The sequence below is a fragment of the Ipomoea triloba genome, chromosome 7 (genome assembly GCF_003576645.1).
Source record: "Ipomoea triloba cultivar NCNSP0323 chromosome 7, ASM357664v1".
NCBI classification, from domain to species: Eukaryota; Viridiplantae; Streptophyta; class Magnoliopsida; order Solanales; family Convolvulaceae; genus Ipomoea; species Ipomoea triloba.
The window spans coordinates 3,264,978-3,288,035 of NC_044922.1; the positions used below are offsets into that span (position 1 = coordinate 3,264,978).

A 23,058-nucleotide genomic window follows, 5' to 3' on the forward strand; every position below is an offset into this window, starting at 1 on the left:
AAAAAAAAAAAAAAAAAAAAAAACACTCTATAAACATATAATTAAGTGAAAAAGTGGCATTTTACATATATTGAATTATAAGTTGGCCCCAAGGGATTATGGTTTGATTCGCGTGCCCGTTCGGTTCCATCATGAGAACTACTTAGTAGTAGTTCGTTCAAAATCATGAGAACTACTGAATTACAAAAGCCACCGATATTTCAGGCGGCCTCGATCCTTCCACGTGTCACATTCTGCGAGATGCAGACCTAATATCTGCATCTCTGATGTCTGACACGTTTCAAGTTTGAACTTACCCTTTGGGCCTTACCGAGACAACATGCCCATAAACTGATGTCTCAAATATGTTACTAGGCCTTTTAAAACCGGCCCAACTCAATTTTATAGGCAAATTATTCTGTGGGCCATATTATTTGGATCATAATAAAAAGTATATTATTTATTTTCTAAATATACATTATTTAATAATATGATCCAAAGTGTAATTTATTTGCTACAAAGGCTTCATTTCTTGGGGATTAATGAATTTGTAAACTGAATAAAAAAAAAATCACCAGCCATTTCAATCTCAAATATTGCAGACCAAAGTTTATAACATGGGAATAACAACATTGCTATAAAATCCTGTAACACAGATTTTACAAATAATAACAAAGAAGTGAAAATCTCCAGTTTGACAATGTGAGTTGAGAATTGAGATTGGCTAGCTTTATGCAGCTGCAGTGATGCACTGAATTGCCTGTTTGCAGATGCCAGTCATCGTCGCCTCCGGCCCGTAAACCTGAAACCAGCAAACCGGAAAGCCAAAAAGAAACCCCGTTAAAGCTACAATATGGCGTGCGTGTTGAGCATACAATACATAAAATATAAATGTGCAGTCTGACTATCAGCTTAAGTTTTTAGTTGAAACAGAACATATATAAAATAGAAATGTGTAGTCTGGCTATCAGCTTAAGTTTTTAGTTGAAACAGAAAGCATCCTTCAATTGTGCAGTTATGCATATAGTCTTCCAAAACCGATTGATATAAGATGTGGCGGCGTTCATACCTCGATGGGGATGCCGATTTCTTCACCAAGAGATCTCATCTTAGCAAGCCCCCTCTGGTAGTTTGGGCCTCCTCTTCTCACATATAAATGCATTCTCGCAGCCTTGAGCTTCGATTCCTGCAGGTAAGAATGGCGATTTATGACGGTCTGATGCAACTATGAAGTGACATTTCTAATTGAGGATAGAATTTTCAGTTTTCAGTTTCTTTACCTTCTCCTTCAAGGCTCGGATGATGCCATTAAACGTAGCAGCAACGTCGGTGAAGTTTGCTATACCACCGCCAATCACAAGAGCCCTCTTACGACCATCGGGGTCTGCAGTTGCACACTGTTAAGAGGAAATTCAATTCACAGTTAGTTGAGACGAAACACATCTTTCAATTATCTCTGACACCGGGTGCTTAGTTAATACTTACATCAATAACGACTCTGGCATACTGCAAGACCTCTTCTTCATTGGGAGCGCCACTGTATTCTGCATAGTTTCCAAGCTCAGACGCATATCCAAGATCACCAACCTGGTTAGCGAAAATGGCACATAAGGACCTGTCACAATTTTAAAGCCATGTACAAGCATAAAATTGATAGGGAAAGAAGCAAACCGTATCAGCGTAGATGACACTGGCACCTCCACCAGCCACCATAGTCCAAATTCGCCCTTTTGGGTTCAAAACCGTGAACTTCAAAGACGCACTTGTCTGCAGTTACAATGAAAATTTAAAAGCATTAGTATACAATGAAGCATTAGTATATTTTCCTCGTCCTCAGGGCCCTAGGGCCCACACCAGGGCAGCACGGCCTGACAGGATAGTGAAGGGTAAATCATGATGACTCAGCGGCCCATTAGGTGAGAGGACCAGTGTTGGTGCCCACAACATTGGGTGTAACTCCCACACTGTGGCTGTCAAGGTTCGATACTGTGTCTCAGTCATTTTATATCTTGATTTAGAAGTATTGAATACCTTCTCATCGAGTCCATGGATAAAGCTTTCGGTAGAACTCATTACTCTCCCAAATGGCAATGGAAATTCAATATTTCCCCATCTGCAGGATGCAAATTATGATCAAAACAATATATTTAGGCCAGTTAAAGGAGGTATATGCGCAAAGCGGAAGGCGAAAGGCATGAAAATTACTTTTTGAAGTTCTTAAAAGTAGCAGTGTCATCAAGTTCTCCCCTCATGTCCAGAGGATAAGGCTTCCCATCAACCAATGTGAACGGGTTCATCTCAAGGAAAGTGAAGTCCAAATCTAACAAACCGAAAAGGGTTTATAGGATTATTACATATAGACACACTACAATAGCACTACGATGAGTGATGACTTTACAAAGCTAAAATACTTTCAAGATATCTTGCAATACCTAAAAATAGAGCATAAATCACTTTGATGAACTCCTCGATCACACTTTTGATCTGCACCACAAGAATTTCATATCAAAACAATTATTCAACAGTACGTAATACATTGTTTGCATCAATGATTTTCAGAAATTGTCATAAACCAGTAGACGCGACATTTTCTCAGTCAGTGGTTCTTTCATTGTATATTACCTCGAGGGGAAGTGTTGCAACAAGTGGAGCACACAGCTCTGATGTAAAAGATGTCCCCGTTGGCACAAAGATGGTCTTAACCTGGACAAAAAAAGGATTATGTTGTCAAAATTTGACCTATAAGATACCGACTTGTGAAAAGTATATCCATATAAGCAAATCTTACAAACCTTGTCCCAATTCTCTTCTATTTCTATTCCTCCGCATTCTGAAAAACTTATACTACTGCCAAGCCTCTCGGAAACAACATTAAGGTAAAATTCTTCTTTATGCGGTATAAATGGCTCAACGATGAAAGTCGTGATTGGACCTTTGCATCCACCCATCTGAACCTGTTAGTTCAAAGGGTAGAAATATAAGAAAAGAACGCAATTCAAGTAGGTCTGACTCCAAAGACTTGTAAGATGTTTTAATCCAACTACCTCATTGCCAAGCCGCTCCTTAACAAACGAAGCTACTTGGGCTAGATCTAGATTTAAGGCAACCAGCCCGCTTTTCCCACGCTTGCCAAATAACATGTCGGGTTTTACAACCAGCTTCGTTGAGGAAAGCCAGGGCTCATTCTCTTGTAGCTGATTGAAATCTGTTGATTCTATAATCTAAACCACAAAAAGAGAAGTTGTCATCCTTTAGTTGCATTAATCATACATATATACCAATTGGTCATGTCATTTGAGCATAATTTTTAGAATAGTCTATGCTAGAACCAAATAACATAGTACTTCATCTGTTTTTAGGGACCAAATTACTATGGAGAAATGTGTTAAGATTGGGCCAAGGACACAACTAGACTGTAATACACATGGGCCAAATCACACTAAAAGACATGGCTTTATAAACCCATATGTATGTTTTGCTTAAAATACACTCCCCTCAAGTGGACAACTGGACTATTTTGAACTGGTTTGGACTTTGGAGGCCATCAATACCACGGACAGCCGAGTGAATTCAAAGTGGACCAAACAAGGTTAGGACGCCACCAATACCATTAACAACCGGGTGAACTCGAAGTAGACAGAACTGATGCAATGTTAGAATTTAAGATTGGGCCAACGTCGCTCAATTGGGTTGTAATGCCGTCAAGGCACACTAAAAGACTTAATTCAATCAATTAGTTAGTCTAACCACGACTTCATAAACTCATATGTTTCTCTCTTATTTTTCAACGTGAAACTCTTGAAAAAATGCATCCACTTGCAGATCAACATTTCCCAGAATTCATCTTTTATTTCCAGAATTCAGAGCATGGCATACTGCTTTTCATCAAATTGGATCACAATGCAACCAAATCTTGACAAAACTAATCTCACATCTGATTTACACCTCCACAAACAAACTAAAATTACTCTACCCTCTACCCTTTCAAGAAACCCACAAACACTCCAACAATGTCAGACCAAATTACATCAAAAGATCGCCCAGAAGATAAACGCATTCATACATATCAACTAACAATGTTGTTTCAAAAATGCATTATTGGGCACTTACTTGCGCGGATTTGATGGCCAAATCATAACCCGCCAGCCTCTTGAAGTGCTCCTTCAATAATCTCTTGGAATCGTACTCTCTGATCTTCTTGCGTGCCATTTCTTCAGTTCTTCACACCTACCCAAATCCCCACACAGATACATATATAAATACAAATGTATATGCCCAGATCAAGATTCAGTTCAAACATATAAAGAATCCGGGAAAATAACGAGAAAGTTTCGATCTTTACCAAAGTTGAGACTTGAGAGCCAAAGAAGGTAAGAGGATCTCGGTTATGCGAAGAGTAATTGAGACAACAATGGCGGAGATATAGGGAATGGCAGTGACGCTATTTATAGGTGAGTTTTAGGTGGCTGAACAAAATAAAAAAAATAATCTGTGACTGCGCTTGTATGCATGTGGAGAAGTTAAATGAATCAGAAGCCAAGGCCGAAGAGCCTACCCATGTGGACTAGATGGCAGGCGGAACTAGGTACAATTTTTAATAATAATCAAGAATTTCATGATTATTTGAATGATCAGAAAAACTCACAATTACTATTCGAGTGTGTACCGAATAAATTACATTATTGTATAAAATCTTACAAATTATACAGTAGAGATAAATTTCATTAAGAAAATTATGTGCTATTAGTTCGATTAATAGTTGATGATGCGTACGAGATAAATCTCATTCATATGTAATAATTTATAAATTACAGCTAGTTATCCCTAAAACCTCCACAGTCTAACCAAACTAGCTAACTCAAACAGTTATCAGTTATCAATTAATAGTCATTTACTAAAAACGTCCACAATCTTTTTAAAAAAAATATACTCAATTTTAACTAAAAATTTAAATTATAGTTAGACGAACATTTATATTTATATATCTTATATTCCCAATAGTTATATGCATGAACCCATGAATTGAAAGTATAAAGTAGAAATTTTGGTGAGCAGATCAGAATTGAAAAGGACATTGTCACACGTGTTGTAAAAAGGAATGGATTGAGGAAATTGAGGAATGAGTATGATTCTATTGTACTTCATATTTAAATTGTCAGTCGTAAAATTAGTACTGAACCAAGTAGGTAGCATACCATCACCAGTCAAAACTGTAGTGCTACACATTGTCTTATCTGGAGTAATTTTGTATATATACAATTAATTTCACATGTCTTTTTCCAGTAAATTTTATTACATAAATACGCACAATATATTTTTAATATTGTAAAAATTTTCTAATAGTTTTAAGTTATATTAAATATTATTCAAATTAATTTAGTTTTAAGATAACAGACTAACAGTATGTGATGTATTAAAAATTAAAATGTTATAAATAAAATTGATAAATTATATGGTTACTTTTATTATGTTGGTATGATTTATAGATTACACTTGTTTGAATATTAACATTAATTTTGTTAAATTAATTTTTAAATTACATTTAATATATTATAATTAATTTATTATTTATAATAAAACGAGTATTCATATTGATGTGAATAGCTCCCTTATGGTTGATGAAGAATAGACTAATATATGCTTACAAATTTTAAACAAAGTTTGAGTAATACTGCATGTAAATTATTGTATATTTCCTAAAATGACATGTTCTAATATAATTAATTAATAAAAAGTAAGACATATTTTTTTATTTCTTTTTCTTTCTCTCTCCAATAAATCAATATATGTGGTGAAAATTTTTATTTTACGAGAGTATACTTCAATTTAGTGCCTTAGATCATTCCTACTAGCTGTTGAGTTTTTGGTATAACATTTTTGTGGACTAGCTTGGAGAAAGGGAGATTAAAAAAACAATAACCCAATCCATATATATAGATGATCAATACTCAGTATGCTCCAACCCACTCAATTTTTTTTTGAGCAAATATCATTTTTAGTCCCTCAACTATAATATATGTATCAATTTTGGTCCTTGACTATTTAAAAATTCAAATTAGGTACATGACTATTCAATTTGTATCACATTTGGTCCTTGACTATTAACATTTTCAAATTAGGTGCATGACTATTCATTTTGTATCACATTTGGTCCTGCCGTTAAATTTTCCGGCCAAACTTCCGGCGAAGTCACCTGTGACCGACTAATTTATTTAATTTTTATTTTAAAAATTATTTTAATACTCCGTAACTTTTAAATAAAAAAAAAACTTAAAAATAAAAAGTAATAATAAAAAAGTAAAAAACGCCGGTTACCCCCGATGACTTTGCCGGAAAATTTAGCGGCAGGACCAAATGTGATACAAAATGAATAATCATGCACCTAATTTGAAAATGTTAATAGTCAAGGACCAAAATTGATACAAATTGAATAGTCATGGACCTAATTTGAAAATTTTAATAGTTAAGGATCAAAATTGATACATGTATTATAGTTGAGGGACTAAAAATGATATTTGCTCTTTTTTTTTTTTAAAATATTTACATCAATAAATTATAATTTATACATTTTAAGTATAATTATTGCTCCACCAATTTATTATTAATATATAAGTGTAGCTCATATGGTATCGTGCTTGATTTGTATGCGATAGATACGGGGTAGCACATATGGTGGAGTGTTTGTTTTAAATGTGAGAGGCACAAGGTTACTTAGTTCAATTTATTGTACAATATCAGTGTATTTTGATGGCTAATGTTGATATGAAATATCCTTTATCAGTATGCTTATATATGTGCTTGGTATATATGCATGGGAGTAAGAGGTCTATTTTCGGGACATGACTGACATCATTGAATCTTACTTGATATGAGCCTAGTTAAAAGATATTCCCTTCTAGATTATTCATTCTTATACCTTGTGCATCGCACCCGGGTAGAATTCCCGATCTCATATGCTCGTGAAGGTTATCTTGAGCACTGAGCTTCCAGTATTAGAAGATAAATGTAGCCATATTGCTCCACCCGATCACATCATAATAACACAAATGTTAGGCATCTCAGACCATGTAAAGCCATTTGAACCGTCGTCGTCATGACTGGTGCATGGAGGACACGTGGCCAACATGTAGAACCCTCATCATGTGTCCCCTCCAATTCTTTATATAAAGCGCATTTAATGCTTTGATTGGGACTTTGAAATTTCTACTCATAATATACCTAATCTCGAGAAATCTGACCCTACACTTAGCTACTCGAGATTACACACCAACCGAAGACGACACCTCAGTGTATTTGTCACATCAAATTAAATATAGTAATATACACTTCAATTTGCTTATTTTTTATTTTTTATTTTTTGAAAAAAAAACTTGCTTAATTTATTTGAATAATATTTACAAATTACATTTTGAATATATATAATTACTGCTCCCCCACTTAATTATTAATTCGGGATGCAACTCGTATGATAGAGAGCACGCTTTGCATGCGAGGTGCAAGAGATTTAATTTCTTGCACCATTTCCATCTCATCAACATATGAAATAAGATGTGAAGCATATTTAATTATAAATTACAATTTATACTTTTTAAAATATTATTAGTGCTCTCTCACTTTTTAAATAACATTAGTGCTACAACACTTCATTATTAATGGGGGTGTAGCTCATATGGTAGAGCGCTCGTTTCGCATGCGAGAGGCACGGGGTTCAATTCCCCGCACCTCCATCCTGTAAACCTTTGAAAGTAAGATGTGAATATGCCATTTAGATGGTTAATATGCTCCAACCTAGATATGCAGTGGGGGTTATTTTGGGCCAAACCATAGCTACTTTTATAAGCTACAGTGCTTGCTTTGCAGGCCAGGTGCATGGGGTTCAATTCTCTATACCTACATCTCCTCAACACATGAAGTAATATGTAAAGCTTGTTTAATTATATTATAAATTACGATATATATTTTTGAAATATTATTAGTGCTTTTAAGATTTGAAATTTAAGATTTAAAATCCATTCTCTTATTATAATAAATTTATAGAATCAATACTCTTATTATAATATAAATTAAAATTTGTCTTGAAACATGAGAAACGGGAATTACATCTTAAATATCAAAACGACGTCGTTTTGATCCATAGTACATAATGCTATGTGGACTCTGATCGACGATATAAGTTGCCAAAATAATACGGAGTACGAAGTAATAATAATAATAAAATATCTTGTTGAGGAATGAGGAATGGAAAATTCTGTGTTGGGCCTAGTTGGAAGCCCCTTATGTGGCCAGCCCAGTCCATCCTAAAATTAATCCTCTATTTTTAAAAAAATGTAATGTATAAACATTGTTCATTGCCAATTTTTTTTTTTTTTTCAGTAAATTCAATGGTCTTTCTCCGTCCGTTTAACTGTCCGAGTCCACCTACGTTCGCTCCGGGAGGCATGGGAGCTGGCTCAAGAGGAATTTCCAGTCCGAGTTATCCCGAAATTATTTTCCACAAAGAGAATTTACTTGCCACTTAAGCTATTCCATGTTAGGGACTTTGGGCCCCTTCCTCTCTCTCTCTAAAGAGACCCTAAAAGACTTAGCTCTCTCTTCTCTCTAAAGGGCTGAAGATCAATAAATAAAAAAGATGATTTGGCCTAATTCTTCCTGGGATTTCATACTTTACATATTCATATTTTACATACACTGTAATACACGAGGATACTTGGAGTAATTATCCGTATTAATCCCAAAATTATTTCCCATAAAGAGAATTTACTTACCACTTAAACTATTCCATTGGGTTGTTCACGGCAAATTATGTGCCAATGCGCCAATGTCATTCTAAAGGCGATTAATCCATCTTTGTAGTATCAACGCTAAAAACAACGAATTAATTAATTAATAAGTGATTAATAATGCATGTGGAAGACGGAGTGAGCCATCTTCAATTCGTCGTTCGCTTCCCCGCCAAGTAGATCGCCAACATCAAAGCAGGTGAGAGAACCATGGCCCATTTCACCTCCTCCTTTCATTTTCTTTCCCGTGATTCTATTTAATTATTATTATTATTATTATTTTGAAATTTACAAGACGGAATATTTATAAAAGTAAGGAAAATTAAAGAGAGTAGACAAGCCAAAGACATTGTAGTTTAGTGGCATCCGGTGTCCCAGTTAACATTCTCACATGGATAATGGGAGTGGGTTTGAGCCTCAGTGGACTCAACAGAGTAGAACTCAAAAAAAAAAAAAAAAAAGCGTAGAGAACCCTCCGTAAATAAAGAAGGTCATCAATCTATTCTTTAACAAAATTGCCCTCTAGATTGAGTGATGCACGAGCGGATACACTCAAACATACCTCCCTTTTCTTCCTTCTTTTTGGGTGGTTGCTATAATTGCTATCAAAAGAAAAATTGTGAAAGTAAATTGGTAGTGTATATTCATAGATGTTAGATTATAAGTCTAAGTTACACTTAGTATATACAATTAATTGTTCAAATATATAAAGTCCTTATAAAATGCTTTATGTTGAACTAAATCCGGTGCAAAAAATACAAAGAAATCGTAAAATCCTAAGAAATTATATATGAGACTCCCATGAAGCAAGGTTGGCAATATTATTACTAAGATAGGGTGACAAAAAGTTTATATTCAAATTGATTGTTTGCCCGCGCATGCGCACACATATATAGAGAAAGAGGTACGAGCTGAGTAGTAGTGTCATTACATGAAGATATGGACTAGGTAAATCAAAGGTGAACCACGTAAAGACAATCATGTATGTGTAACGGACTTGAATTGTGACCATTCAAGTGTATGAATCATGCTTCACCCAACTCAACCACCCCTTCTAAGGCTATTCACATATTTATTATTTTTGTTTAAGGAATGAGTAAGTTAATTCTATTTTTTGTCATAAATTTATAGGTGACATTCCACTTTTAGTTTCTTTTGATCATAACATCTACATTTGGTCATACTATTATTGTGTTCTGAACCATTTTTGTTCATCCGTCAATAAAGTTGTTAAAATGTTGTTAAATACAATGACATTTCAATATGATCTTTTTTATACAAATTAAAGTGGGTTGACCTCGTTATATTTGTATGTTTATTTTTTTAAAAATAATCTATAATTAAATACCGAAATGATTTTATAATATTTACGGCACTTAAAATGTTTGTTGATAAACGATAAAAAATGGTCATGCCACAATAATATTATGATCAAATGATAATGTTCTGATAAAAAAAAGACTAAAAGTGGATTGCCACATATAAATGTAAGACAAAAAAAATGAAATTAACTTTAATAAGGATCAATAATAATAAAATGCAATGTCGACACTTCATTGTTAGAGAACACTTTGGGTTTTGGTTCTGTAATTCGAAACCATGAAGGACATTTTGTGGCAGCTTAAGGGGTTCATTTGAACTGTGAAAGATCCTTACCTTGCTGAAACTATGGCGGTGAATGAAGCGCTTACCTAACTCAAGAGTCGTAATATGAACAACGTCATAATGGAATCTGATTGTTTAATTTTTTGTACTAGTTTTAATTTTGTTTATCGTGACTCTTCTTATGTCGATCTTATCATTAAGCAGTGTCGTGTTATTGCTAGCGACATTGAGAACGTCATAATTCGCTATGTCAAGAGGTCAGTGAATCATGTAGTTCATGTGCTTGCGCAAGTGACTAATTCTTCTTCTGTGCCATTGGGGTGTGGGATTCCTCCCTGCTTTTTGTATTTTGAATTTGTTTGGTAATCTAATTTAAGTCTTTTCCTTGGTTTTCAAAAAAATAATAACAAGAAAAATGTTACAATACTAAATAGTGAGAATACTAATTGCTATAAAAAAAAAAGGGACAATAATATTGTATTATTCGAATGTCTTTTCCTCTTTCTATTTATAATAGTCAACATTAATAAAGAAAATTTTACAATATCAACTAGTACACAATTTTACCATCACTTTCTATTTATAGTAATAAGCATTCATTTATACTATTTAATTTTATAAAATTTTAAATGATGATAATAATAATGCTATTATTCTTGTATTATTGTCCGTGTTGACCACCTCACCGCCCACACCGCTGAAAATTGAAGGCAAATATCTGCTTCTTCTTGTAAATTTAATGCCGCATACTTTCTTTATTCTCATTTAGATTTCTTCAATTCTTACCTTTCAAAATTCAAATTTCTTTCCATCTGCCTGACATGAATAGTTGAGTCTACCTCAACCACCCCAAGAGACAAAATTTTAAGAATTATAGTTTATATGGACAACTCAATTAGTCACAGAGATGAAATTTGAGAATAAAGACCATGATCGAATCTTACCAGCGCCAGTGTGGTAGTAGCATCTCATGCTCACTTTTCATCCCTAAAGTTAACTTATCGTGCTCACTTTTTGTTTCTAATGTTTTGTTAATAAATGGACAAAAAAGTGCAACGCCAATGATAATTTAGGGACAAACGTTATACCATGGATCATGATTCACACTGCACTATGGACCTTAGTTCATGTGTTTGTGTTTTCTCTCGCATTATTAAATTATGTACCTTATGAGTATAAAATCTGTAGCTGAAACAAAATAATAATTGTATCTTATGTTATAAGTTTTTGTGTCTAGCGTTGTGAAATTTTGTGTCTATGAACACAAATGATGTACCTAAATCAGATTTTAAAAATAAATAAATATATAACATGTGTATGTGTCATGTGCTATTAAATTATGTACCTTACGAGTATGAATTCTATACCTCGTCTTTTCAATCTAACTGGGTTCATGTTATGCGTCTAGTGTTGCGATTTTTTTGTGTTTTGTATTTTGTGTTATGACATTTTATACCTTACGAATATGAATTCTATACTTTGTTATTTTCATTTCATGATCTATAATGTTATGTGGACTTTGACCCATGATATAAATAGGAGCGGTGATGAGTTATTAAATTTAGGGCTCAAACTTAATAAAATGTATATTTACGACAATATAAGTATTTAGAAGAAAAATAAGGATGAATGTGTGTAAATATGTCAACATTGGCAACAATAATTTTGAGGATTTTTTTTTTTTTTTTTGGTTTTGGATATTCTAAGATAAATCTGCATGATTCATGGAATCCTGTTTTAGCATTAAGGCGTTGGGCGGGTGGCCCTGTCCCTCTCCTTCCACCACGCACTAACTTCTTTAAAATCTCAGCAAATTCTTTAAATCCTATTTCATATCGACGTTTTCTCTCCCATTATATTATCATTTATTTATTTTTTTTTTTCCATTTTTGCGAAATAAAGAAGCTTTGCTGTTCTTGACACACCTTCTGCATCATCATCCTTTGGCCTTTTCTTCCTCACCCGCTATCCGTTCAGCACCAATCCGCGTAACCACTACCCAACTCCCTCCTTGCCAAAACTCGTGTCTTTTTTAATCATTGAAAACCGTCATCGGTTACTTCTCGAGTTCTCGCCCCTTCCCAATCCCCTTTTTATTCATCACTCTAGCATTTCTAGATCAGTCACAGATCTCTTGTTTTCTCCGCTTTCTCAGCTTTATCGGTTCTGCTCTTCTGATTTTCAAATGGGGTATGCTTTTTTTCTCTTTTGGGTTTTTGATTCTGGTGATTGGGGTATGTTGGTGTTTAAAGTTTGTATCTTTATTTGATTTGATTGACTGTAATTTGCAGGATCGATAAGGAGTTGTTCTCTTGAATTGGAAATTTGCTTTTTTTATTTTGGGTAATTTTTTATTTCTATCGTTTTGTTTTTGAACTTTTGCTGTGATCAATCATTCATAGGGATTAGGGAAGCATGATGGGTTTAAAGATCGATTCTGTGGGAGTTGGATCGTTGATGCTTGTGTTTTGTTGTGTTTCTGTTGCCTCTTGTATGGTGATGTAAATTTAGTATGATCAACTGATCAAGTGCTGATTTTGATGGAAACTATGAGGCAAACAAAGATTTTATTCACTAGTTGATTTATTGCATTTCTCTTATTTCCCTTGCTTGAGTGAAAGTAATGGTTTTTCTTCTTTTGGGTGGGATGAGGAAAACAGAAGAAAAAGAAATAGCCTTTGCAATTGTAAATTGCTGCATTTTGATACTTGTACAGAAAAGAGAATTATTTTATTGGTTTTTTGGTCCTCGGGCTTTATGTTGATATGTTGTTGAAGTTATGAGCCTAAAATACTTCTCGAGTTTAAGTGATCCCAATCTGTTTTACTGCATGTTGCATTGGCGAAAATCTTGGTTTTAACATGAAGTCTGCATATGTTTCCTAAATTCTCATTTGGCATATCCTCTTTGAATTAACCCCTCCCGTTTCTTGATGGATTAGTGTGGAATATCAATATGCTTATTTCATGAATGTAGGGTAGATGACAGAGCCAAGTAGTGAACTGGCCACAACCTTTCTGTCTCCTTTTTACGGTTTAGTGTACAATTAACCATTGTTTGAGCTGATTATATATTTTCTGATTCATGGCATCTATCTTGGAATCTTTGTAGGTTAGGACTTAGGATTGCTGCACTTTATGACCATCATTACTAAAAGATCTCATTAGGTTCTGAATCTTTTTATTTGCAATTTTTTTCGATGTATCATGCTGAAATATTGCGTGGATTCTTGGACTTGAGAACTATTGCTCCACTACCTGTGTTTGATGTTCAAAGCTGCTTTAACAATTGAAGTCAAGGCTAGATTACTAAGTACATATGCTTTCCTTGTTTTCTGCAGCCGGATTTCCAGTCTGTTTTGTGCTTAAATAATTACTGTGCAAAATGCTAGGAGAAAACAACAACAATAACACACTTCCTGTTTTCCTCAACGATAACGGCTTCCAGTACCCTACTAACACATCAAATCAGCTGCAGTTATTCGGAAACTGTATGTTCCTGCTTATTCTATCAAGCTGTTTTGATACTTTGATTTAAATATCATCACATATAGTGTCATAGGTGTTTGTTTTTGTCGTTAATTGATTCTTTTGGTCTTACGTTGCTTTTTGAAACATTAGCATTGCTCTGTGCTTATAATCGCGTACCTAAACTTGTCCAAATTGAAGAATTTGTTAATTTTGTTTCCTTCTATTTCTTGTTTCTTTTACCGCTTTTAAGCTTTCCATGAATGAACACTAAACATTACTCCATAATCCATAATTTTTTTGTGCCCCTCACCCTTCCATATGTGTACTCTCTCTTCATGTCAAATGCTTGGGAGTGGCTTATTGCTAACTAGGGTAATGCCTAGTAAATGAAGTGCCATATCCAAAGAGTAATAAAATCGTTAAGTACTACTTGAAAATAAACTTATCGGGATATGTTAAAGGAAAAACATCTAGTGTCAAATATAGTAGAATAATTGTTGGATATGACTAATTCTTTCTCTCCGAGCAAGATAAATAGGTAACACGTTATTGACCTTTAGATTCTTCTTGAACTTGGTCATGAGTTCCCTCATGTTACATCTTTAGTCTGTGATCATGGTATTTCTTGATGCTGCTATTCATTTTGTTGAAATAGTAAGCATATTCTTGGGTTCTTAATCGTTTAATTTAACGTTGATCAAGCCACAGTACCTGTTGGGTTCAACGTCAATCCAACAAATTATTTTGGGGGCGAGCATAACACGGCTCTAGTTAGGCCTAACAAACGAGTCAAGGATGCAGAGAACACACCAATGCAACAGAAGCTTCAGATTTCCCTGAATAATAATGTCGGCCTTGATGACGCTGATCCACCGGTGAGGATCTCCGCCCACAATCCAGTTTCGACTGGTTTAAGGCTGTCGTACGATGATGATGAGCGCAACTCTTCTGTCACGTCAAGTGGAAGTATGAATGCTTCATCGTCGGTTATGTTATCTCTTACTGACGACTTTAAAACGGAACTTGACAACCAAAAGAGAGAATTTGATCAGTATCTGAAGACTCAGGTAATATCGGCTAACATTAGAGTTGCTATTAATGTTCCTTCCTAATTGACGCTTGTATTCAAATTCACCATAGTCACTATATCTCAAAATAGATTCTCATTCTTAGTTATGATCCAGTTCCTGTCACAAATATCCTTCCATTTCAAATTCATCATAGTTGCAGACTTACTATATCTTAGTAAAAGATGTCATTTTTGGACCTTAACCGGTTACCAAGTATTTTAGTCGTTTGTGGGGGTGGGGGTGGTGCAGTGTGCATGACTGTGTGCTAATTAAGTTATACCTAGATCTATGTGCATGCACAATAATGAAAAATCGTGAAAGCGATGAACCAATTAACTTTTAGAGTCCAGATGCCAAGCACCTTGTGCTCAGATGGCATGTAGTGACTCTCCCATATGGGAGGTCATGAGATCGAGCCTCAGTGGAGGTGTTGTTGACTCTTAGTGCTTCAATAGGTTGAGACAGTATAGATGAACAGATACTACAATGTAATAGAGTCAGTAGCACTCAAAAAAAGAATCATCTTTTACATGTCAAAGGACAAAGGCTCCTTCGTATATATATTTTTATGAAAAATTTTATGGACCTAAGTACTCTTTCCTCTTTACTAGCTACACTGTTCAATTAGCATAATATACTTAAATTGCCCTTTTTTTATAGCATAATATACTTAAATTGCTGTTTTTTTTATAGCATAATATAGTATAAATTGCTCTTTGCTATCTGCTGATGCTTCACTTAGAAAGTATTCCATAGTATTTTCATGCTAAACTCTATTAGTGATCATATTGCACCGATTTTGAAAAAGCTATGTAAATGATAGTACGTTGGAATTATCTGTCTTGATGGGTTGATATGCTTTCATATTTTGTTGTCTTATGGGATCGTTCGTGTTGTTGCTTATAACAGGAAGAAACTCTGACAAAAGGGCTGAGGGATATAAAGCGTAGACACATGGCTGCTTTTCTGGGTGCTATGCAGAAAAGCGCTAGCAAAAAGATGCACGAGAAGGATGTTGAGCTGGAGAGCATAAACAGGAAAAACAAGGAACTGGTGGACAGAATCAAGCAAACGGCTTCAGAAGCCCAGAACTGGTGTTACAGGGCCAAGTACAACGAGTCTGTGGCCACGATGCTGAAAACGAACCTTCAACGCGCAATGCACAGCGCGGAGCAAGCCAAGGAAGGGTTTGGAGACAGCGAGATGGACGATGCTACCTCCGGGGTTCACCCCAAGTTCGGCCTAAGCGTCGGGGTCGGGGGGGGGGGTGGTAGTAGTAGTTCCGCCGCAAAACCACCGCAACAAGCGAAGGAGTTCTTGATTTGCCGAGCCTGCAAATCGAAGGAGGTATCGATCTTATTGTTGCCTTGCAGGCACCTGTGTTTGTGTGTAGATTGTGAAAAGTCAGTGAGTGTGTGCCCTGTGTGCCAAATGGCTAGAGCCACTACTTTCCGGGTTTATCTGTCTTGATGAAATATCAACCAAACCCAAATACCTTACAGTTGAAAGAATTTATTTATCTTGAAAAACAATGGTGTTACTTTATTCACTGTTGTGAGTGAAAGTTGTGGAATAGTACACAAGTTTCTTGATACCCCATTTTTGGTGAACCAAATTTCCATCCATTTCTTTTCTATGATCCATGCATGCTTGATGTTTTGTGGTTTTACCTCAACTATATTTTGCTCAAAAAGTTTCTATAAATGTTTAGTTCAAATGTGATAACAAAAAAAAAAAAAAAAAAAACAATGGCATAATTTAGTGTTCTTTACAGTTACCTTTACTAGTACCTAAAAGAGTTCATGTTTAAGGTTACAAGTTCGACTCCTAGCGAAAGTGGTCTGTTGACCTTTTTGGTTTGAGCTAGACAGCAATGTTCAATTTAGGCTGATTTACTTGTTTGCGATTCTTTGCGAGCTAGGATCACAAAAACGAGATTTATCTTTTTTTTTTTTTTTTTTTTTTTATGAGATCTATCTTTTCCACATCCTCAATAGTGGGGCAGATTTTTCTTGTCACAAAGCGAGCTAGGATCACAAAGCGAGACAGTAATGTTCAATCTAGTGAACCCTGGTCACGGTATAAGGATTTTTCTAGGTTGATACCATCATCTTTCTATTACAGTTTATTCTTCTTATATGGTTTGTGAGTTATTAGTTGCAGAGTATTATATAGGATCAGAGTTTATCATGTGCATATTCTCGGAATGCCTCGGATAGATCCTCTAGTAGTGACAGTTTATTTATTTATTTTTTAACTAAGTTCAAGGAATTTTTTTTTAAAATAAAAAAGAAGAGAAAAAAAAAAAAAAAACTACATCTGGCACCAAATAACACCATGTAAAACTCGTGTTTCAACGCAAATGAACTTCCAAATTTCTTTCTTCAATTCTCACTAAATATAGTTTAATCATTGTCATGAAGCACCATTTGGGGTTGTTATGCCGTGGACCCAGGTCCACTTTGCAAGGTGGACTTGAGTCTACATTCACATACACTATACTCTACATTCACAGTTTGTAAACTCCACATTCACACATTACAGGATAATATGTTTAGTAACTATACTCTACATTCATATACACTATACTCTACATTCACAATTTGTAAACTCCACATTCACACATTTAAAACTCTATATTCACAGGTCCTATACTCCACATTCACAACTTGAGAACTCCACATTCACACATTACAGAACTACAAGTTGCTAGAACTTCTTAATTCTATTACAGATTTACACATGCATAACTCTACATTTACGATTTCTATACTCCATATTCACAATTTGAAACCTCCACATTCACACATTTCTGGGCAACTCTACATTCACACAATCATAAATTTACATTCACAATTTCTATACTCTATATTCACACTTTGAAACCTCTACATTCACATATTTTTGGACAACTCTATATCCAGCAATATGTTTACTAATTAAAAAAAAAAGAGACAAAAACGACGTAGTTTTGGACTCAGGTCCACCTGGGTCCACAACATAATTTGCCCACCATTTGCGACTCCTCCATTTCACATGATTAGTGTGTCAAACACGTGGAGACACAATAAAAGTTTTCTCATAGTATATATATTTTGATAAAAGATGTGAAGAAAACCCCGGATACAAAATCAAAGCCCATGAATAGGCACAATACATTGAGCAACAATACCCATATTGTCACGTCACAAAAATGCAAGAAGCAAAATCGTTCCATAAAAAATAAAGATCTTGCCTATTTATAGTAACAAAATAATATAATCTTAAAAGTTCTAAAGATAATGATTAATTAAAAGTATTGAAGATCTAAATATTGTTATGAATAACATATTTACATCACCTATCAAATAATATCTAAAAGTATATAACGAAAAAAGTACATATTAAAAGTACATTTACTATATTTATACAGAATATAAATAACTTGAATGAGAAGTTGTATCTTTTAGTTCCTTTTTTTTTTCTGAAAAGTATCTATTAGTTCTTCCTCATCAACCCCTCCTCTTTACCTTTTACTTCCTAATGCATTTATATGTTCTCCTAACAGGACAATATTTGACGAATTTTCATTTTATATTCTCTCACAAATTTTGGATGTGAACATTTTTATGTGAATATACTTAAAGAAAAATAATTAATACTTATTTGTTAGAGAGTAGAATTAAAATATGCATAATAAAATTCTTTTTATCTATTCAACTATACCTTTTCAACTTATTATAGCACAAAGAGTCAATACCCATCAACTGTATATGCTAGCATATAACTCCTTTTTTAAATGCGCCAAAATCCAAAAACCAAATTCCATTATCTTATCTGATCCGATCGTCCAATCATCACTGACAGCACCACTCGCATTCCGCCAATATCACCTTCTCTTCTTCAAGTTTCTTGGGAACCACCCAATCACTGCTCACTACGCCGAGCAATGTCGGGAGCATCTGAGAAGCGCCTCATCACCACCGCCACAAGGAGGGTGGCGTCCGTCGCCAATCACCTCCTGCCGCCGCAACCACCTCCCTGCTCTCTCCCCTCAATTGGCTCGTCGACTTGCAGCTCGTCCATGAACGACAGCTACCACAGAGTTCACGGCGAAGTCCCCGCTCACGTGCCTGCTTGGAGATTGGTCCCTTCCGATGACTCCGGCAAGGACTTCACTGATATCATTTACGAGAAAGCCGCCGGAGAAGCCATTGCTAAGGTACTACAATGTGCTTGCCCTTACATATTATCCCGTTTTATTTTCCAATTTTGACTTATTTGACAACTATTAGCCGTTTGACTTGGTTAAGCAATCAATATAAGTGTTTGATTAATTAACTTTTTTAATAGTTTGATGCTCAAAAATGTTAGAATTCAAAGAGATGCTCAAAACAGGTTTGTCGATCAACATTTTGGCCCTGTTTGGTAAATAATCAGCCTATCAGCCAATTTTGGCTTATTTGACCACTATTAGTTGTTTGGTTAATAAGTTTTTTGTAACTCCAAGATGCTAAAATTCAAAAGCTACTCAAAGCAGCCTTTTCAATTAGCTTTTTGAGCAAAGAAATTATACCAAACAGCTATAAGCAAACAGCTAATTTATCAAACAACTTTCTACAATCAGCTTATATTATCAACAAATCATACCTTCTAACCCAAACAACCAACCCAATCAGCCAACAGCCATTTACCAAACAGGGCCTTTGAAAAAGTTATTTTGAATGTAATAGTTATCATCTAACAACTAATTTACCAAACATCTTTTTACACTAAGCTAATATTATCACTAGTCAAACTCCCTATTTACCAAACACTCCTATGTTTTTTATTGGGAAAGTTCACAACTTTTGTAAGAAAGTCTTGAAATTCAGTGCAAAAGAAAAGAATTCAAGCTCATAGTTGAGTATGATAGTTGATCAGTAGAAGTTATTGCCAAAGTTATTTGGCTTTCTTCTGGAATCTGTATAAAGAATAATATCGACAACAGTTTCAGAGAGACTGTTATATTTTATATAGCATTGTCTGGATTACAAAAAGGTTCTGTTTCATATATATTCTCGTTTTAACATTTGCCTCTTGACAGATAACCATTAATAGACCAGAGAGAAGGAATGCTTTCAGGCCTCATACAATTAAGGAACTTATTCGTGCATTTAATGATGCCAGGGATGATGGTTCTGTGGGGGTCATCATTCTCACAGGGAAGGTAACTCTCTAATTCTACTAATTTCTCATATTTGATACAGAAAAAAAGAAAGATGATCTAGAATTTCATAGGTTTTCAACAATATCTAACAATTTGAAACAGTGTTGATAACACTACTGTCTGAGGGTGGGATTGGTGAAACCTGAAAATTGGGTTAAAGAAGAAGTTATTCATTTTTTTAATTTATTTTTAGTGACAATGGAAACCCGCAGCCACTAGCCCTCTATCGAGGGTGTGCATTTGTGATTTGTAAACCCCGTCTTATGACCCTAGCCGACAAAGGACCACAAGGAGGTAAATCTGCTGATAGTCAAACTTGTAACCTTGTAGTTACTAAGTTAACAGCTTGACCTACTTGGTTGGGGTTGCCCCTAAAGAAGAAATTTTTGATATTATGGAAAACAGTTTGATCCTTAACCTGTGATAAGTTTAAAAAGAGAAAAAAGAAGCCTATGCTTTTAACATTTTCTGTTGAAGATCTCTAAACTCTTTCCTGCCCTGATATGTACTGGTTCCTTTGTCATAGATGGACCTAAATGTGTGTCTGTGTGTGTATTTTTCGTTCTTGCTTCACTAATTAATTGTTTGATTGATCTATTGGTTAAACATTTCAAGAGTCATCTTGTGTATGGCTTTTTAAATGCATGATTATTAATGAATTTTCGTGTAATATCATATTTGCCTTTATATGTCTTGCGGCAGGGGACTAAGGCATTCTGTAGCGGTGGTGATCAGGCATTAAGAAACAAGGATGGCTATGTAGATTATGAAAATTTTGGCCGTCTCAATGTTTTGGATTTACAAGTACAGTATAATGATTTAATCTTGATGTTTAACTGTTTACATAACATTGAATTTGCTCCCCTTGGGTACATCTGCATCTAGACCATTACATATTTCTTTTTATTTCGTGAATTCGATTTTCTTTTATAGTTTAATATGTCACCACCTTAAATCCCTAAAAGGGTTTAGGATTTATGAATTTAAATTCCAAAACTGAGCAAATGAAGTGTATACTGTGATATAGTTACTAGCCTGACTGTAATAAAATTCTTAACTCATGCTTCACCTGAGAAGCTTATATTAAAAATTAATTTTCAATATTAGTGTTTGCCATTTTGCTGTCCTATTGACCTAGAAGTTGCCAAATGACGAGCTTCAGATAACAAGCAATAGGAGCCAGTGAAAATTTTCACAACTAGTTTCACGTTACGTGCATCTGATTCATTACTTCATTTTGTCAAAGATTTTTGCCTTGAAATGCAGGTTCAAATTCGCCGTCTTCCAAAACCAGTAATAGCAATGGTAAAGTGTCACTTTTTGTCCCTCTTTCTCTTCATTTCTGCCATCGAAGCTTTGTTTTGGAGTACTATTTGTGAGATTCACTTTGGGAACACGCATCTCCCTCTTGTCCAAAAACAAGGTTGCAGGTTATGCTGTTGGGGGAGGGCATGTGTTGCACATGGTTTGCGATCTGACGATTGCAGCAGATAATGCTATATTTGGTCAGACCGGTCCAAAGGTTTTCTTTCTCTCGCTTCTTGGTTGTACATCTTATCTTACTTCCACCGCTATAGTATATCGAACACAAATCTTTAAGCTGTACTAACCTGCCACCGGGGACATAAAATCTATCTGATGCCAAAATATATCCGTTTTATGCTATGTAAAAATTGCAGGTAGGGAGCTTCGACGCTGGTTATGGAAGTTCCATAATGTCCCGTTTGGTGAGATTCAAATATAAATATGTTTATTTGCACCATTTCTTTCCATTAAAGCAATTGTGAATGCCCTTCCATTACAAGGATGAATCAAATGGCTTAACATGCATCTTTCTGTGAATTTCTGTTATCGATTTTCTTTTTGTTGGTTGGACAGGTTGGTCCGAAGAAGGCTCGTGAAATGTGGTTTTTGACAAGGTTTTATACCGCTTCTGATGCAGAGAAAATGGGACTTGTAAACACTGTTGTCCCGGTGAGTTCATCTATAGCAAAATGGAAGATAACTGATACTCTTTCTAACCGAGCCAGTTGTGATCTATCAGAGATTAGCAGCACGTCGTTCTCATGAACAACGTTAACGTTTTGTGTAGCAGAAGAAAAACTCTAGCGTTTTTAGTCATGGGTGCTGCTATCTCTGAGAGCTCACTCGCTTTCTTAGCGAGCATTCACTAACACACAATTATCTAATCGTCTTTCAGTTGGAGAACCTGGAACAAGAAACCATCAAATGGTGTCGAGAGATCCTAAGAAACAGCCCAACTGCAATACGGGTGCTTAAATCAGCTCTCAATGCTGTCGACGATGGGCATGCTGGACTTCAGGTATCCATTCCATTTGAACTCTTTCTGGATTCAACTATACTGCCAGTTAAAAATGACAAGAGATGCAGTACTCAGTATCAGCAGGTGTCTGTGAATTGCTAAATATAGTTTACTCTTCATGAATGCCATTCAGGGGTTGGGAGGGGATGCAACCCTACTATTTTATGGAACTGATGAAGGCAATGAGGGGAAGAATGCTTATGTGCAGCGCAGACCACCAGATTTCTCTAAATTTCCCAGATTACCTTAGTGTCCTAATTTCTGTATGGTGAAAATAAATTCTGTATTTTGTATTGAGTTGTAGTGAAGTGATAAAATAAATTATGTGTTCTGTGTTGTGTTTGTGTTTTGAGGTTTTTTTTTTTTGGGGGTGACAAGGGAACCTACAACCACTACTTGAAGGTCTGTACGGGGTAAACTTAGTTCATGTATAATAGTTCGCAAACTGCACAGGAGAGATACACCATACTAGGCTGCACAGGAGAGATACACCAGAGATACACCATACTAGGAAGATATGTGACGGACTCGACAGATACACCATACTAGGAAGATATGTGACGGACTCGACAGGAAGATATGTGACGGACTAGACTAAGGGGGTGTTTGTGTTTTTTAAAAAAGTAATATGGTCACGGACTCG

At 35.2% G+C, this 23,058-nt stretch overlaps 3 protein-coding genes and 1 non-coding gene across 8 annotated transcripts; 3 read left to right on the forward strand and 1 right to left on the reverse strand.

Moving 5' to 3' along the window:
• Positions 1–535: 535 nt before the first annotated feature.
• LOC116025737 (ATP-citrate synthase alpha chain protein 1-like) lies at positions 536–4,460 on the reverse strand. The gene is made up of 13 exons (XM_031267072.1): positions 4,322–4,460; positions 4,090–4,206; positions 3,024–3,200; positions 2,772–2,933; positions 2,602–2,682; positions 2,412–2,463; positions 2,185–2,299; positions 2,011–2,092; positions 1,651–1,746; positions 1,465–1,566; positions 1,260–1,376; positions 1,049–1,165; positions 536–781 (listed from the first exon to the last, which is right to left on the reverse strand). The coding sequence occupies exons 2-13, from the start codon at positions 4,186–4,188 to the stop codon at positions 710–712; spliced, it is 1,272 nt and encodes a 423-aa protein (XP_031122932.1). The 5' UTR covers positions 4,189–4,206; positions 4,322–4,460; the 3' UTR covers positions 536–709.
• Positions 4,461–7,633: 3,173 nt separating this feature from the next.
• Positions 7,634–7,706, forward strand: TRNAA-CGC. The gene has a single exon. It is a non-coding gene; the product is annotated as a tRNA-Ala (tRNA).
• Positions 7,707–12,102: 4,396 nt separating this feature from the next.
• LOC116025430 (BOI-related E3 ubiquitin-protein ligase 1-like) lies at positions 12,103–16,529 on the forward strand. 5 transcript variants are annotated; one of them, XM_031266657.1, is made up of 6 exons: positions 12,103–12,554; positions 12,656–12,707; positions 13,476–13,531; positions 13,705–13,854; positions 14,537–14,901; positions 15,814–16,529. In XM_031266657.1, the coding sequence occupies exons 4-6, from the start codon at positions 13,749–13,751 to the stop codon at positions 16,372–16,374; spliced, it is 1,032 nt and encodes a 343-aa protein (XP_031122517.1). In that variant the 5' UTR covers positions 12,103–12,554; positions 12,656–12,707; positions 13,476–13,531; positions 13,705–13,748; the 3' UTR covers positions 16,375–16,529. The 5 variants fall into 5 exon arrangements, with proteins under 5 accessions (XP_031122517.1, XP_031122516.1, XP_031122518.1 ...); XM_031266656.1 differs by lacking the exon at positions 13,476–13,531; XM_031266658.1 differs by lacking the exon at positions 12,656–12,707.
• Positions 16,530–18,728: 2,199 nt separating this feature from the next.
• Positions 18,729–22,753, forward strand: LOC116024676 (1,4-dihydroxy-2-naphthoyl-CoA synthase, peroxisomal). The gene is made up of 9 exons (XM_031265630.1): positions 18,729–19,105; positions 19,970–20,092; positions 20,795–20,896; positions 21,359–21,397; positions 21,516–21,614; positions 21,772–21,819; positions 21,971–22,066; positions 22,293–22,415; positions 22,549–22,753. Exons 1-9 carry the CDS (start codon positions 18,833–18,835, stop codon positions 22,663–22,665), a joined length of 1,020 nt encoding a protein of 339 aa, XP_031121490.1. The 5' UTR covers positions 18,729–18,832; the 3' UTR covers positions 22,666–22,753.
• Positions 22,754–23,058: the final 305 nt, after the last annotated feature.